Consider the following 15,834-nt stretch of genomic DNA (forward strand, 5'->3'; position numbering starts at 1 on the left):
CAGGTTACCCGAACATTTCAAAACCGCATGAAAAAAATCATGTTTTTTATTCATGAAAAAAAAGCAAAAATCGATGGAAACTTAAAAGTTTCAACACATTTTCTGATAAAACATGAGTGTAAGATAATATTTGAACATTTTCAAGGTCGTTGCACTTATATAACCCTAGATTTTTACCATTTCCCTTAACGTGTCCGTCTTTACCTACCTTCCCCTATAAAAAAATAAGAATTTTCAAAATTATTTTTTACATACTTTTTTTATTTTAACTTTTTTTTACCCCTTACTTCTATGACCACCTACACGGGTAGGTCATAATTTTGTATGAGAAACTGCTCTTTTGCGTGGTAAATTGTGCATAACTTCTGTTTTAGTTATTGACATGACTTCAAATTTTCAGGGATGCTTGAAGCCAGGTGTATCTCGGGGACTGCCTGTATATGAAAAATAATTTTGAAAATTCTTATTTTCTTATTTTGAAAAGAACAAAGTTTTATGCAGCTTCTCTGAAAATTTCAAGTTATTTCAATAACCAAAACAGAAGATATGATCAATTTTGTTGTGATATGTTGCGCTACTTAACAACGACCAACAACGCGGGAAGGGTTTAAGCTTAAGATGTAGGTAAAAACCATGTATTCGCTAATAATATCTTTGCCCTTCTGAATGCCCGTACCGAGTGCCCGACCGCCGCTCGGTTCCCACTTGATGCCCTCTCATTCTCCCGAGAGACCCGACCTCCTACACTCACACATCACACGAAGACCCTTGCCTGTCGTCGGTGAGTGGCCTAATGTGTTAGGCAGGTTGGGCCATAACAAATTTACCATCCTGAAATGCGAACTCCCATACAAAATGTATGACCTACCCGGGTAGGTGGTCATATTAATGAGGGTGTATTTTTGGTCATAGAAACGAAGGTTAAATTGTTGCATTCTCAACAGTGCTCCTACCGAAACTTGCCAATATAATCTGGCCACACTGGCCCGCAGTGCAAAAGTTCGCTCGAAAGGTCAATAACCGTCGCAAAACGTCAAAAACGACCGTCGCCAGCGCCTCGAAATCGTTGCGAGTTTCGCTCGCTGGCGACGTCGGTTTGCAGTACATGCGACGCCGGTTTTGACGTTTTGCGACGGTTTTGCGACGGTGGCCGCCAAAAAGCTCGCCTGACCTGCGGACCAGTGTGGCCAGATTATATTGGCAGATTTCGGCAGGAGCACTGTTGAGAACGCAACCATTTAAATTTAATCAATTACAGTGAACCCTCTCTTATTTGAGAAGCGATGGGACTGTCGAATAAGAGGGGTTTTCAAATTACAGAGGTTGAAAGTGAATGAAAGGTCCATACAAACAAGAAAGAGACAGAACATTTAGTATGCAGCCTTAACTGTTGCTATAGGAAACTGTGCATACGATTGCCAATTTGAGCATACATCATTCAATAACCATGGCAACACCATACACAAATAAGAGGGACACAGATTTCAGAGGTTTTCCAAATTAGAGGAACAAGAATGTACTGGAAATCAAGGGACTGTGCAAAATGTTCAAATAAGAGAGGTTTTTCAAATTGGAGAGGTGTCAAATAAGAGAGGGTTCACTGCATCTGTGATTTTCGGTAGGATAAATGGAAAATCGGTAGTTTTAGGAGGCTTATCTGTGAATCGGTAGGCATATGAAAAATCGGTGGGAATACAGATAAATCGGTATTTCTGGTCACTCTGAGCTGACCTGTGATGAGGAAAACGAAAACGAAAAAAACAACACAACTGTCACAACATTCGACTGCTGCTGATCTTGGTTGAATTCCAAATTTTCCATTCGTCCTCCGGATTTCTGCCAACCACCCGAGCATGGCTAGCCGCGAAGCCGTACGCCGGACGGTACAGTCCGTGCGGCCGATCCTGTCCGTCGACCGTGAGGAGGCCCGCAAGCGCGTCCTCAACCTCTACAAGGCCTGGTATCGCCAGATTCCGTACATCGGTAAGAGCAGCACCGTGGCGTTGCGTGTTATGTCATAGCGATGCCCGATGCGGCGGCCGCAGCCGTATCGATCCCGTCCCGTCGGCGGGGCGTTTGTTTTGGCTTGGTTTTTGGTGGAACTGATTCCACTAATTAATCTGCGATTGCTGCGTTCGTTTCAGTGATGGACTACGACATCCCGAAGTCGGTGGAGCAGTGCCGGGAGAAGCTGCGCGAAGAGTTCCTGAAGCACAAGAACGTCACCGACATTCGCGTGATCGATATGCTCGTCATCAAGGGCCAGATGGAGCTGAAGGAATCGGTCGAGATCTGGAAGCAGAAGGCACACATCATGCGCTACTGGAAGGAGACCCAGGAACCGAAACCAACGGACTTCCTGTCGAAATTCTTGTCCGGCCAGAACTGAACCAGTCCTGCAGGCCTGACCCGTTGTGGAATATAGTGTAGGAAGCGCAGCAGTACGGTACTGAACTGGGTGTAAATAAAGGACAAAAGGAAAACGAACACCCCCTTTTCTCGACACCCTCCTCGTCGTAGTGCAATTGTTGTGACGCTCTTGCTTAGGTGGACAATGCATAATTAAACAAACGTTTTCTACTCGTTGTTCCTTGATGAAAAGCCTATGCGTGGGGTATGAGAAATATTACAAGGTTTGATTTAACGAAAGGGTGAAACAGTTGCAGTCATTGGTTCATTGCATGTTATAATAAATTTTTACAATCTTCTTTGCAAAAATGCAATAGTATTAGGCTCTATAAAAATCGCCTACAAAGTGAAAATTGTCAACAACGTCCTGTATTTTAGTCATCATAGATACAGCCAGACTTGAATACTCGTAAAAAATAGGCTTTAAAATTACGTTCGAAATATGTTCTTATACACTGAATCAAATGATACATTTCAAACAGCTAAGGAACTTCAGCAAGGTGTTGTGCGAGTATGAACTTCATAATTAATCTGGCACCAATTGCGGGAATTCTTAGAGGCTTTCACTAGATTTTCTATCTTCATCCCAAGTGCCACAAATCCACTAAACGGCCACTAAACCGGACGTCGGGTGGACGTCCACACTAGAGTTGGGCAAAACGCACAAAAAAGCGGAACTGGGTCCGGACGATTCCAACAAATTCCGGACCAAGTTCCGAAGGGTAGGTTGAATCCGACAAGCCGGAACCGCCTGGAATCGTCCGGAATCGTCTGGAATCGTCGGAATCGTGCGGAGTCGTTGTAACCTTCCGGAATCGTCTGGAATCGACGGGAATCGCCCGGAATCGCCCGGAATCGCTCGAAATCGCCCGGAATTGCCCGGAATCGCCCGGAATCGCCCGGAATCGCCCGGAATCGCCCGGAATCGCCCGGAATCACCCGGAATCGTCTGGAATCGTTGGAATTCCATTACATTTCATGTCATTTATTCAGTGCATAACCTAATACAAATAGATATAAACAGTAACACCAGATGCTAGTGTCCATATCGAACGATATTGAGGAACTCAGTGCCCGACAATCCTGGCTTAAATGTACGACAGACAGCATTGACATATGCGCGGCGGCCGGAACGTGAACTTGAATCGTCTGGAATCGTCGGAACAGTCGGAATCGACCGGAATCGGCTCTACTATTCACTACTATCGATTGATTACGATTCCGCACGATTCCGGTCGATTCCGGGCGATTCCAGCCAATTCCGGTCAATTCCGACTGTTCCGACGATTCCGGACGATTACGACGATTCCGCACGATTCCGCACGATTCCAGACGATTTCAGACGATTCCGGACAATTCCGGACGATTCCGACGATTCCGGACGATTCTGACGATTCCGGACGATTCCGGACGATTCCGGTGGAACTAGCGATTCCTTCTCTCTGGAATCGGAATCGGAATCATAATTGCCGGAACCGGAGCGGAACCGTGGGTGCGATCCGCAGAACCCATCTCTAGTCCACACGATGTCCGAAATCTTGAATGTTGCGGCTAGGGTAGGGTAGGGGCGTGCTTTTAAAAAAAGCTTTCCAAGGCTCTTTAAAACGCCGCCAGGTGGCGCTCAATATACGCCAACGTTCCCTAGTGGTCGGAATTGCAACTAAAATCATCCATTCAAAAATAAAACTTATTCCGTTGGCGTTCAAGTTTTCTAATGTTTGGAATTGGAATAAAAAAATATTCAAATATGAATAAAATTACTGCAGAATAAATTCATCAATCATTGGCCATACTCTTTGAACCAAAATCAGAGCTTCAGATCATTTATATAGCACCAAACACGTTACCATTGGACGGTGAGTGTGCTGACGAAGGCGATGGCACTGTAAGCACCAAAGCTTACCATTTGTTTCTACAGTTTTCGGATCTCTTATCGTACTATAATCATTTAAAAAAATAAACAAAACACAAGGTGAATTAAATATTTGCAGTATTTTTTCTTCATTTATTACTTTCGCCAACTTACTCTCTCTTCTCTTCGTATTTTTTTTAATTTTCTTTTTGTAAGTTTTGTTCTTTCTTTTTTGCTAAAGAGTTTGCGGCGTTTTTTGTTTAGATCACGCCCCGAACACGCATCGTGGGAACCGTGAAACGAAAGACTGCCGCCATCGGCACACGCTTGAAGCAGTGGGGCTCTCTTTCGCTATTGTTTGTTGCGCTGCTAGTAATGTTTGCTAGCCATTTTCGCTACACTTCTACACTATCTCCGCACTATCCCTCTTCTTATATTTACAGCTTAACTGCTTAAGATTTTGTATATATATACCGGTCTGTGTATGTGTGTGATTTTGTATATATATATAGGTATAATTATAGATCAATAAATTACTCTTTTTTGTTCTGTCGCCTCTTACTCGAACTTGAACGCTATCAACTATATCTCAAGACTGTACACACTAAGAGCTGCTGCATTAAAATGCCATTTCCGCGGCCCGTGTCCAGTGCGACCTCAACACGTGGAACGCCTAAAAACGCACACTCAGACACACACACACACATACGTACACATATAGCTTTCCCTACGGGGTTTGTTACATGCTTTTTTGTTTAAACTTTCACTCTACCAACATCAAATCGTTTACATCAAATCGTTCTCGGCCCGCCCCACGACGGCGTTGTTCTCTTGTTTCACTCTAGTAATTGTTGCTTGCCGGGTATAATGCCGGGTTGCGGTATGCGCTAAACCACCTTACCACCAAATACATATAATCTCGCTCTTTGTCGCTTGCCTTCACTTACCCCGCCACTGAATGCTCTTATAATACATCACCTTCTCCGATTGTTTTCGATTTGAATTAGTACTTGCAAACGACGCTAGCTGCTGCCGCTGCCGGCACGACGAACACGTTTTTGTTAATGCTTTTAGATCGTTCCATCTTCAGTTCTGACTTAATAAAACCCAAATTGCTTTCCGTAGTAGTGGTAGTAGTAGTTGTAAGGGTAGTAGTAGTAGTAGTATTGCGGTAAAACTTTAAATAAAACAAAAACAAATAAGCCAACAGCTACAACATCCAACCGGGGATGGGAATTGTCTAACACGCTTCTTCTGCTTCTCCATCCATCAAAGCCATCATCCAGCCATCGCGAATTGCTACACACACACACACATCCACTGATAAGCGTTTTGCTGTTTTGTCTTGGCCATAATACCAGAGCACTGATCCAAGCGCCAATTCCAGCCAACGAGTTAAAACAAAGCAGTGTAAACGATTCATTTCACTGTGGACTAGAAGTACAAAACCTTACCGAGCTGTGTTTGTGTGTGTTGGAGAGTGATCCTAGCGAGGCTGTCTGGCAATGGAGACAGGATTGATTCGCAACGACACAGCACAAACAAAAAAGTGTAGAGGAACCAGTGAATTGATTAGGGATTGGAGCGCGCGTCGTGTTCTCGTGCGCTCTCGACTACTACTCGCTGACTGGCTATTATGGCACAATCATCATTCAACACCGAGGAAATACTGTTTTTTTGTTTGGTTCTTGGCTTTTTTTTAAACCGACCTGTGATTGGTGGAGCCGAAAGGTGAAACAAAGCACGGGATAGTCGTGGCTGTTTGTGCGGTGGTAGTGAATTAGTAGCTAGTAGTTAAGTAGTGTAATACCAGTAATAGCAGAAACGGTGTTTTTACCCCTTTCCTAGCTGCTCCGTGGCGTCCCTGTTGTGGCGAGGCCATCTTTTTTTTCCCCCTCCCCTCCCCTCCTTATGTCTACCCTAACTCCACTAACTCTTATAAGGAACCATTACGCCCCGAAAATGCCGTCTCCCGCCCATCATTTGCACAGCCATCAGTCACGGAATTACAGACACCCACCCACCCCGACAGTCAGCGGGATCCGGCGGCCCGCCGCTGCACCGCTGCCCCCGTTCAATACTAACTGCCGACCATGATGTGCGTCGTGAACGAGTCCATCTCGTTGTCGCCGCACACGACCTTGCTCGGGCCCTCGAGCATCGGGCCCTTCAGCCCGAGCACGTCCACGTGGTCGCCCGTGTTGAACGACGCGATCTTGTAGCAGCTCGGGAACATGTCGTACAGCTCGTGCGTGGTGCCGAGATCCATGTCCAGGTACGCGAACTCCCAGCAGCTCGAGCCACCGAGCGTGCTGGCCGGTACGCCGCCGTGCTGGTGGTGAAAGTGGTGCTGCTGGTGCTGCTGATGGTGCTGCTGATGATGCTGCAAGCTGCTGTAGTGTTGCAGGGCGGAGGCACAGGACGAGAGGAGCGGCGAGGTGGAGGCCGCACTGCTCAGTGTGGTCAGGTGGCTGGCGTCCCCGCGCGCACTACTATTGCTGCTGGTAAGCGTCGTCAGCGAGGTGAGCGTTGTGGTCGAGCTGGGCGAGATGGACCGCTCGTGGCTAGCGTCGGCAACCGTTGCCGAGGGTGCGGCCGGTACGGAGGGGTCTTCCACACCATCGGCACCGGGTCCGGACGCGCCGCTCTCCATGTCGACGTCCGCATCAACGTCACACGGTCCCGGCGAGGTGCTGCCGGGCGCCGGTCCATTTGTACTGCTGCCACTGGGCGTGCTGGTGGTGGTGCTGCCGGTACCGTTTGTGGTGGTCGTGTCGGGTCCGACGCCTACACCGGCGCCTGCCAGCTCCGACACACCGTCGGACGTATCGCTTCCCGCACTCGCACTGCCGCCATTCGGTCCAGATCCATTAGAATTACTCCCCCCGACGGTGCCATCACTCCCGGCCGGGTCCGTCCCGCTGGCTGCAGCCGCACCGGCCACACCTTCGTCGGCCGCGCTTGCACCCTGCGGTGGGTGGATCACACTGGCGGCGGTCGTCGCCTCATCGACGACACTCGGCGTCGGGGCGCTCGTATCATCGTCCACCACGACCGGCACGGCACCGGTCGGGGACGTTACGAACAGATCGCTCCCGTTGAGCGGATCGAGCGCCGACTGGGAGGACAGACTCAGCACCGAGCCCCAGTTGATGGGGCGCGTACAATCGTCGTCCGCAAACCCGCTCGCATCCGTGTCGAGATGATGGTGCAGATGGCTGTGATGCAGGACGCTCATCTGCTGCTGCTCCTGCTGCTGCTGCTGCTGCTGCTGTTGATGATGGTGCTGATGGTGCTGATGAACTAGCTGCTCATACGTGCTGGAAGTGCTGCTGTTTGTACCGCTGTTGCTACTGCTAAGATTACTACTGGCACTACTACTGCTGCTACTGCTGCTGCCGCTAACGCTATTTGTGGTGCAAGAGGTAACGCCACTATCACTGCTGCTGGTGCTGCTGCTGGTACTGCTGCCTGCATTGCTGCTGCTGCCATTATTGCTACCGATGGGGGAGAGCTCGACGGCGACCGCACTGTTGGCGCTGGTCGCCGGGAACGGTGTCGCCCGTCCCGATTGAGGATCCTTCAGCGGGTGTGGATGGCCATTGTTGCCCAGATGCGGGGACATCTGAGGATGGAGCTGATGTTGTAGCTGCAAATGGTGATGCTGCTGGTGAAGCTGCTGTTGCTGCTGCTGCTGCATCTGTTGTTGATGCTGCTGGGACTGCGGATGAGGATGGTGATGATGGTGCTGCAGGTGGTGATGGTGGTGCAGTGGGTGCAGCTGCATATGCTGCTGCGAGTGTTGCTGCTGCTGCTGCTGCTGCTGCTGATCGTACGGCGACAGTTGCATCGTGATCGTGGAAGGATCACCGTACCCGTTTGCCGCCGTTTGCCGACCGCCACGTGGCCCGAAGTAATCCGGACCAGGCGCACCGGCCGCTGGCGTAGATGGTGGTGGAGGGGGCGGAGGTTGCAGCGGTGAATGTTGATGATGCATGCCTGCATGCTGTTGCTGCTGCTGTTGCTGTTGTTGCTGTTGCTGCTGTAAGTGGTAATGATGTTGCTGCTGCTGGAAGTGCTGCTGCTGCTGCTGCTGATGGTGCTGGTTGAACTCTTTGTTCTCGTTGTCGATTTCGCGCTCGATCGACTTGAGCGTGTTGCAGATCAGCACGGACCGGTAGAGCGACTGGTCGGAGGCCTGCCGGAACCGGGCCAGCTTGAACATGGACAGGTTCATCATCTTTAGGCGCCGCTCCTTGTAGCACTGCTTGTTGCTGCAGGACATGTTGCGCCCGTCGCAGCACCGCTTCAGATGCATCGGTCGCCCGCCGGCCATCACGCCCGGCGCACCGAATGGTCCTTGCTGTTGCTGCTGTTGCTGCTGCTGCTGCTGCTGCTGCTGCTGCTGGGCAGCACCGCCCATCGGTATGGCAGCGGCGCCCACCATCGGACCGGGCGAACCGCCCGCCCCGGCCGCCGCATTGCTGTAGTTGGCCGACCCGAGCTCGAAGTAGCTCTTGCCGTTCTCCGCACACCGGATCGTCTGCTGGGCGGTGGGCGCCTCGTACGGCGGCGAGTAGTAGCCGTGCTGGGCCCAACCGTACCCGCGGTTCGCGTACTGCTGGGCACCGTTGTTGCTGGCGGCCCCCGTCCGCGCACAGTTCTGGTACGGCTCGGGGAAGTAGCCCGGCTTCGGGTAGGCCGGGCTGGCGTACCCGGCGCCCGCCATCGACGCGACCGTCGTGCCCCGGTTCGGCGAGCACGGGTAGCGCATCGCCGAGTAGCCGGGCAGGATCGTTTCGTCGTCGTCGAACTCGTCCTCGAAGTCGTCCTCGTCGTCGTCGAGATCGTCCGCCACCAGCAGGGTGGTCGCGAGCGTCGACCGCGTACTGTCGGCCGCGCTGCCCCACGCCTCGCCCGGCACTGCCACCGCCTGCAGCTTGCTGATGCTGTCCACGATCGGCTCACAGTTCCAGGCCGTCTCGCCCGGCACGGCGACCGCTTCCAGCTTGGCGATGGCGTTCTCCTCCGGCTCGGCCGGCCCCGCCGCCGGCAGCAGAATCGGCGCCGTCGGGCTGAGGATCGTGGGCGAGGCGGTGATGAAGGGACTGGTGACCGCGAGGGTGCCGCTGCTTACACTACTTATGCTACTGCGCTCCGTCGCACTGGCCGCGCTTGTTGTACTAATGCTTTCGTCGTCCTTCGAGAGCTGTTCCGCCGTGTGGGCGGAACCGTCCTGCTCCTGCTGCTGCTGCTGCATCTCGTCATCGTAGCGAGGGCTTTTGCAGGCTTTTATACCATCGTTTGCTTCTTCTTCTGCTTCTTGTCGCTCGTCTCGCGCGTCTTGGGACGCTGCTTCTGGTGCTTCGTGCTGCACCACCACATCGACGATCATGTCACCGTCGGTCGGGGCGGGGCTGGTGCAGATTTCCTCATACCTGCGCTTGCTCCCGGCACACAGTGTCGCACTGGCGGGGCTGTTGTTGGTGCTATTGGTCGTGGTGGAGGTGATACTGCTGCTGCTGCTGCTGATGGTCGTGCTGCTGCCGTCGATGATACTGTTGCTGATGGCCGGGGCCGTTGTTGCTTCCGAGTCTTGTCCCATTTTTAGTGTCGAATGCTGCAGAAACGAACATAATTAAATGGGAGAACAAAATTAGTATGATGCAGTGAGTCATGTACGAAAGCAAAAACAAGTATAATTAAACGATGGGTGCTTCCAACTCCGATCGGATGTACACAGGCGGTCAGGTGTCAATCAGACGTTAAGAGGCAATAAACCCATCCTTCCTCAAAAAAAACACAACACGATGGGAGGAACCGATGAATGGGAGTGAAAACGAGCGAAACCAAAATTATGAATGAATGCCGACAAAATTCGCCTCCACACGCGCCCGTGTGTGTGTGCATGCCCATAATCACATAAATTAACCAAAACGATAAACGATCATAAAAATCGTATGGCGGCTGTTCGACGTGTTTACAACCGATTCGAGGGGGGGTGGTCCATCACATCACCCCCATCACCGCGGTGGTTTTCCGGGGTTGCCAATTTGGCTTTCTTTGAGAACTTCCTCCTATAGTCCTTACCATCCCCGTTTCGCCACCGTGAAGCGAATTGATGGACGAACGGGGCGGAATGGTGCAATAAACCCCGAGTACGCTTCGCAAGGCTACCTAGTTTTTTGTTTTGGTATTTGCCCCCCCTCTCTCTCTCTCGCTCTGCACGACCAGACAAGGGTCATAATTCGCTAACTGAACCGATTGGCAATTCACATTTATTTGGCTTATCGTCTTCTCAACAGGTAGCCACAGCCGCCTGCACTTGCCGCGTTTGCGATGTGTTCGTTTATTGATGTGAGGTTTTTTTTGTTGTTTAGGGGTTATTATTCCAAATTGAAACGGTGTGATAATTGACATCGAAAAAAAACAGACTTGTTGAGTACCTTGAGGGTCAAAACAGCATCGGAAGAGGCTGAAAATTGTGGAAATGACTTCTCCCACGGCTCTAGGAGAGAGAACGATTTGCATAACGAATGTACCTAAGTGTGCTTCCATTGCCATATGCATTTGCCAGTTTAATCCATCAAGAGACTACGACTCCACCGTGTTCCACCATCTAAATAACGGTTAGAGCCTCACTAAAGCTAAGAAGTGCTTTTTGGCACAACTACTTCAGAAACCTTCCCCCAAAACTCCTGCTAGCAAAGTGACGAAAAGACGTCAGAAGCCACAGTTTGAAGCAGTTCGAAGCAGTGGGAAAAGTGGTCAAGATTATACAAAAAGCGTTGTTCGTTCGGCCAGTGGAAAGGATCTATAGGGCCCATCGTCGGACAGGCACACCTCGCACGAGTCACGCGATCTTACGCACGCCCCACATATATCGGCCAAGAACCATCGCACCAATCCTTCTGCCGTGAAAATGAATAAGAAGCTCAAAACATAAATAGGAAATAGAAATAGAAACACAACCGAGTGCCACACCGCCACGAAGGTAGAAGAAAAGCAGATTAAAAGTTTTTTTGTTTGGTAAAAATAGAAAACAAAATAACCAAACATATTCCACATGTTCCCTCGTCCTGGATGGTCTTTTCCCGCAAGCTTTCAAGCACATTTACAACAGCAAAAGCTGCATCCACGTGTCCTTGCAAGGATCTCTCGCATGATGTTGAGACCTCCTTACCTCAACCAGAGCTCAAACTGTTACAACGCCCTACATAACAGACCTCTCTCCCTTTGCCGAACGAAGAAAAACCCCTCCAACCCCCCTATTCGGGGTCGGGTGGCGCACGGCAGGTTCGACAAAAACGGTTTCCTCCACCAATCGGGCGGGCGGGATTGTTTTCCATCGGAACGGGCGCGTTGTCGGGGTTTGCCGTTGCGTGACCTGTTTAGGTGTTTTTGCTGCTAGCTCACTTTTTTTTCCTTCTCTTCTTTTGTTTTCCTAGCTCCACGATTGCGTGTTGCTCATGCCGCGCGAGCCGGACAAAAGAAGCGTGTACCGACGACGACGACGACGACGACGGCCACGAGGTCATCAGCCCAGTGCTTCTTTTCCCCCTTGGGCGAGCGGCCGAACGAATGGCGTCGCCAAAATTCTGTTCCACAATCTTACACCCACTCCCACACACCCCCACCAAAGGGGGAGTTTTCATCGGGTCGGGAGGTGTGGGGAAGGTCTGTCGTCATCAGTCGGTACGTGTGTGAGTGTATAAAAAAAAACTCCCTCTACACTAGCAAACGGTCAGCTCCAACGGTCGCGACAACCTTGCCACTTCGGTTATTCGTGTCTTTCGTGGCGCCAAACGAAGGAAATGGTCGAAAAGAGTAGAGCTCTAGCACTGTTAGAGGAGTTGCGTTCAACCAATTACTGATTTGTGTTAACAATTGTTAACAAATTATTCGCTTATTTGTTATATTTATTTATTTATTAACTTTGGAACAAACCGAACGGCATTTATTATATCATAAATAAAAGGCCGTTCGGTTTGTTCCAAAGTTTGTAATCTATTTCCACCGCTCTACTCATCTTAACCGAGCGACCCTTGGGAAATCGGCCAGAATTAGACCAAAAATCTGACCCAACGTCACCAGCGATCCCTTCCACTTCCCTTGTGGCGTGTTATTCCACAAACATTCTCCACCCACGTCATTCCCATCCTCCCTGTCCTCCCCTGGGACTAGTGATCGTCTTTTTGGCACATCCAAAGAAACCTTCTCAATAGAGAGAGAGAGAGAGACACATTTTGGGACCCGTCACTGTTGTTTACCTAGCGATCGCGCGTGCGCGTTCGTGCCGCACGAAAACGGAACACAAAAACCTCGTGGTGATCCTTCTCGGGCGGGATAATTTTATCTTTTATGCCTCCCAAACTGCCTCCCAAGCGGACGGGGGGGTGTGAGTCCGCACGCCTTGGGAAGATGTTTGTGCTTGCGTACAGCTACGCGGAGGAGCGTCTTGCGCAGTCGCGCAAAATCTTGCACACCGACGGGCAAGACACGTCTTGGGCGAGCGCGGGATTCAATTTTTAGGGAAAATAAAGAGCATAAAGTCTGCATGTGTGCTGGAGGAGAAAGAAGAGCGGCACAGCGGCGGTTGATGACGAAAATGTGGCCACCCTTCACCACAACAGGTCGTTCGCCGAGCGTGGCGTGGAGTTGCCAAGCGGTACCGAACGAATTCCAGCCTCCATCCCCACACGTCCCCTACTCCCCGGGAGTTTTGCTCCCAAAGTCTCGCGAGCTCTCTCTCTCTCTCTATTTGAATAATTTTTTCTCATAATCTCACTGCTGCTTTCTCCGTAGCGTTTTTTTTTTTGGTGCCTCTTCTCTAGCCGCACAATGGGTGAAAGATCTTCATCGATCGGGAGAGATCGCGATCGAGCGCACGGAAATAAAGCGACCGCGCGCGCGACCCCTCCCTTCTTCGTGTGCTTCCTCAAACGCCCCAACCCCTTTGCCACCCTGCGGCGAAGGTGCATCCACACCACGTTGCTATAGCAACCTGACAGGCAAAGCATGCAAGCAAGGCAAAGCAAGGGAGAGCAAAGAAGGAAAAGATTATTAAACCCAAGGCGGAGGAAAAATAGTTAACGGGTTTTGCTTCACTCGAGAAGCTTTATTTTCTCATACACCCTCCGTCCCTCGACCACCACACACCCGACCACTTCACCCTGCCAACCCTTTTGCCGTCCGTTTCTATCGTCGTACGATTTTTCTTCCCTCTTTCTCTCTGCTCTCTCTCGGTGCCCTTTTTTTGCTTGTTTCCTTCACGATCGTTTCCGATCCCCGGTGTGTATGAGGGGGAGCTTTTATTTCTCATTTCTTTATGTGCCGCTTTTCGCCCCCCCCCCCCCCTCCTCTCCCTCCCTCTTTGGTGAGAAGGGTGGACCAGCAAAAGGGTGGGAAGGATGGCAATAGGGATCCACACACACACACACCATACGATCGCCGCTTTCTTCATGGCAACACAGTTCATCCACATCACTGCCGCCGCAGCCGCCACCACCACCACCACTACCTCCTCATGTGTGTGTGTGTGTGTGCATGGCTGTGTCCACGATGGAACGTGGAATTGAAGCAAAAGCGCAAAAAGCAACACCCGTGAAAAGGTACGAACGGTGCGGCAAAAGGCAAGGGCGGATAAACTTAGGACGAAACACAGACACAGCAAGGAGACACGCAGAAGGAGAGAATGAGAGGGGACCAACAAAAAAAAAACAAGCCCAACGAATTTATGTAAGAGGGAGAGCGGCGGGGAGAGCTAGATACGGCGCACATACAGCGGCGAGGCCTCTGGGTGCGTTGCTTTGGCCTGGGCCGGGGTCTGGGAGATCTCGCTTGAAATTAACTTTTGATGAAGGTTTGTGCCTGTTGTTTTTTTCTTTCTCTCTCTCTCTCTTTCTTTGCATCTTCGTTACCCCTTTGCCAGCTTTTCTGTATGCCTCCCCCAATGGGCACAGTGTGCAACGGGAGGGTGGAAACGAGCGCTGGCAAAAAGCAAGAAATGCCGCCGACTTGCACGAAGACCATTGAATGGAGAAGCATAAAAAGCTTCATCAAGCCACTTGGCCAAACGTGCCAAAGGGGGAGGAGGTGGGATACGCGCTGTACGCGGTTTATGGTGTGGACGTTGCATGGTGGTGTGTGCACAGCTCTGTTTGTGCGTTTGTATGCGTGTTGTTGTCGTTGTTGTTGTTGGCATACGTCACGCGTCTTCACTGCTTGGCTGGTGTTTGATAACAGTGGATCAAACTTGCGAACAGCAAAAACAAAACATGCATCAGCTCGGTGCAGATGCATTGCCAAATTGTTTAAAAACGTTCACCCTAAAATTCCTCCCTTTACGCTAAGTTTTCACCAATAAACTGAGCGGAAACTTGTACCACACTTAATGCACGGCTTGTTCGTTTACGGGCCACTGTTTCAGCATACCACAGACTTCATACAAAGAGCCACAAAAAAGTCTTCAGAGTATAACTTCTTTGGACTTTAAGAAATTGTATACATTCTTAGGAACAAATAAGGCACTTTGGAAAACTTTGTCGTACCACGCAAATCATTTTGAACGCAACATAAACCCAATAACGAATCATACGTGGAAGCATTTTGATGGTTTTTGCATCTTTCCCGCCACATAAGACAAACACACCAACTCCAGAGCTAAGGTACAACGAAACTGCATTTTTCCTGTATAATTCATCTGTTCAAGTCGATGGCACAGTGGTTAACTTATGCTTTTTGTTTTAAAGATTTTGTTTCACCGAAACCGAAAAGACACTTACAGCAAAACCGCCGCCAAGAGGATGTTCTATGATACACATTGAGCCGGAGGACAGTTTGCGCCAGTGGGCTGGCCGTTGCAGGAAGGCAGTATTGCACTCGTGGTCGCACGGAACGATGACAGTTGTACGGCGGCGATGCAGCAATGCACCGGCAATCGTATCACACTGAAATTGCACATTCAGAAGTTTCGTACACGCACATCGACCGCGCAAAGGTGAGGGATGATGGATTTGGTAATTTTTGTAGCACAACACCTTGTTGCAACACCGCACTCACAATAATCACTGTCACCAAACCAAGTAATAGTAACCGAAGCAACGAAAACCAAAACCCGTAAACGTTAACTTATAAGCGATGAGCACTACTCTTATCACCACCAACAGTTACAGTGTGTATTGGACGCTTTATTGCTGCTTTTCCCCATTTCATGGAAGAACTTTTCTTTTCGTTGCTTCGTTTGCACGGTTGCACTTTTCCGACACAGAAAACGCTGCACTTTGCACTACAACAACAAAACAATCAAACCCAAATACAAAACCCATCGGAAAGCGCGCGCGCTTGGTACGCAAATCGAGCGCTCGAATGTGAGAAACGTACGCAACCCGTGGTTTCGCGTTTACAGCGCGCGTACAGTACGTGCGTATCGTTGGAACGCCGGCGAGGTAAAACTTGCCGATGCGCGTTCAAAACTTCCAGGAAGCGCTGCCATAGCGAGGCGTACACGAAAGAGCGTACGCGGACAGCGAGAGAGAGCGAAAATGGCGCTCTCGCTGCTGCTCTCGTGCGTT

The 15,834-nt window shown here is 50.3% G+C and overlaps 2 protein-coding genes across 3 annotated transcripts in view; one reads left to right on the forward strand and one right to left on the reverse strand.

The window, feature by feature from the left end:
* Nucleotides 1-1,764: 1,764 nt before the first annotated feature.
* On the forward strand, nucleotides 1,765-2,487 carry LOC120951752 (NADH dehydrogenase [ubiquinone] 1 alpha subcomplex subunit 6). The gene is made up of 2 exons (XM_040370635.2): nucleotides 1,765-1,983; nucleotides 2,145-2,487. The coding sequence occupies exons 1-2, from the start codon at nucleotides 1,854-1,856 to the stop codon at nucleotides 2,387-2,389; spliced, it is 375 nt and encodes a 124-aa protein (XP_040226569.2). The 5' UTR covers nucleotides 1,765-1,853; the 3' UTR covers nucleotides 2,390-2,487.
* A 1,899-nt stretch (nucleotides 2,488-4,386) lies between these two features.
* The window catches only part of LOC120949255 (uncharacterized), a 49,575-nt gene continuing 38,127 nt past the window's right edge, over nucleotides 4,387-15,834 (reverse strand). Inside the window, exons 1-2 of one of the 2 annotated variants that reach the window (XM_040366437.2) lie at nucleotides 15,046-15,811; nucleotides 4,387-9,881 (exon numbers count right to left, since the gene is read on the reverse strand). In XM_040366437.2, coding sequence (XP_040222371.2) covers nucleotides 6,342-9,881; nucleotides 15,046-15,084 — 3,579 coding nt within the window. In that variant the 5' untranslated portion in view covers nucleotides 15,085-15,811 and the 3' untranslated portion in view covers nucleotides 4,387-6,341. Of the gene's footprint in view, nucleotides 9,882-15,045; nucleotides 15,812-15,834 lie in introns of those variants that run through there. The other variant, XM_040366439.2, reaches the window with a different exon arrangement.

This window comes from Anopheles coluzzii, chromosome 2 (assembly GCF_943734685.1).
Source record: "Anopheles coluzzii chromosome 2, AcolN3, whole genome shotgun sequence".
In the NCBI taxonomy this organism is placed as follows: Eukaryota; Metazoa; Arthropoda; class Insecta; order Diptera; family Culicidae; genus Anopheles; species Anopheles coluzzii.

Excerpts from the sequence above, each read along its gene's own strand:
- LOC120951752 (XM_040370635.2), top strand. The coding sequence starts at position 1,854 with ATGGCTAGCCGCGAAGCCGTACGCCGGACGGTACAGTCCGTGCGGCCG. Across the intron at positions 1,984-2,144 it reads TCGCCAGATTCCGTACATCG|TGATGGACTACGACATCCCG; the intron begins GTAAGAGCAGCA and ends CGTTCGTTTCAG.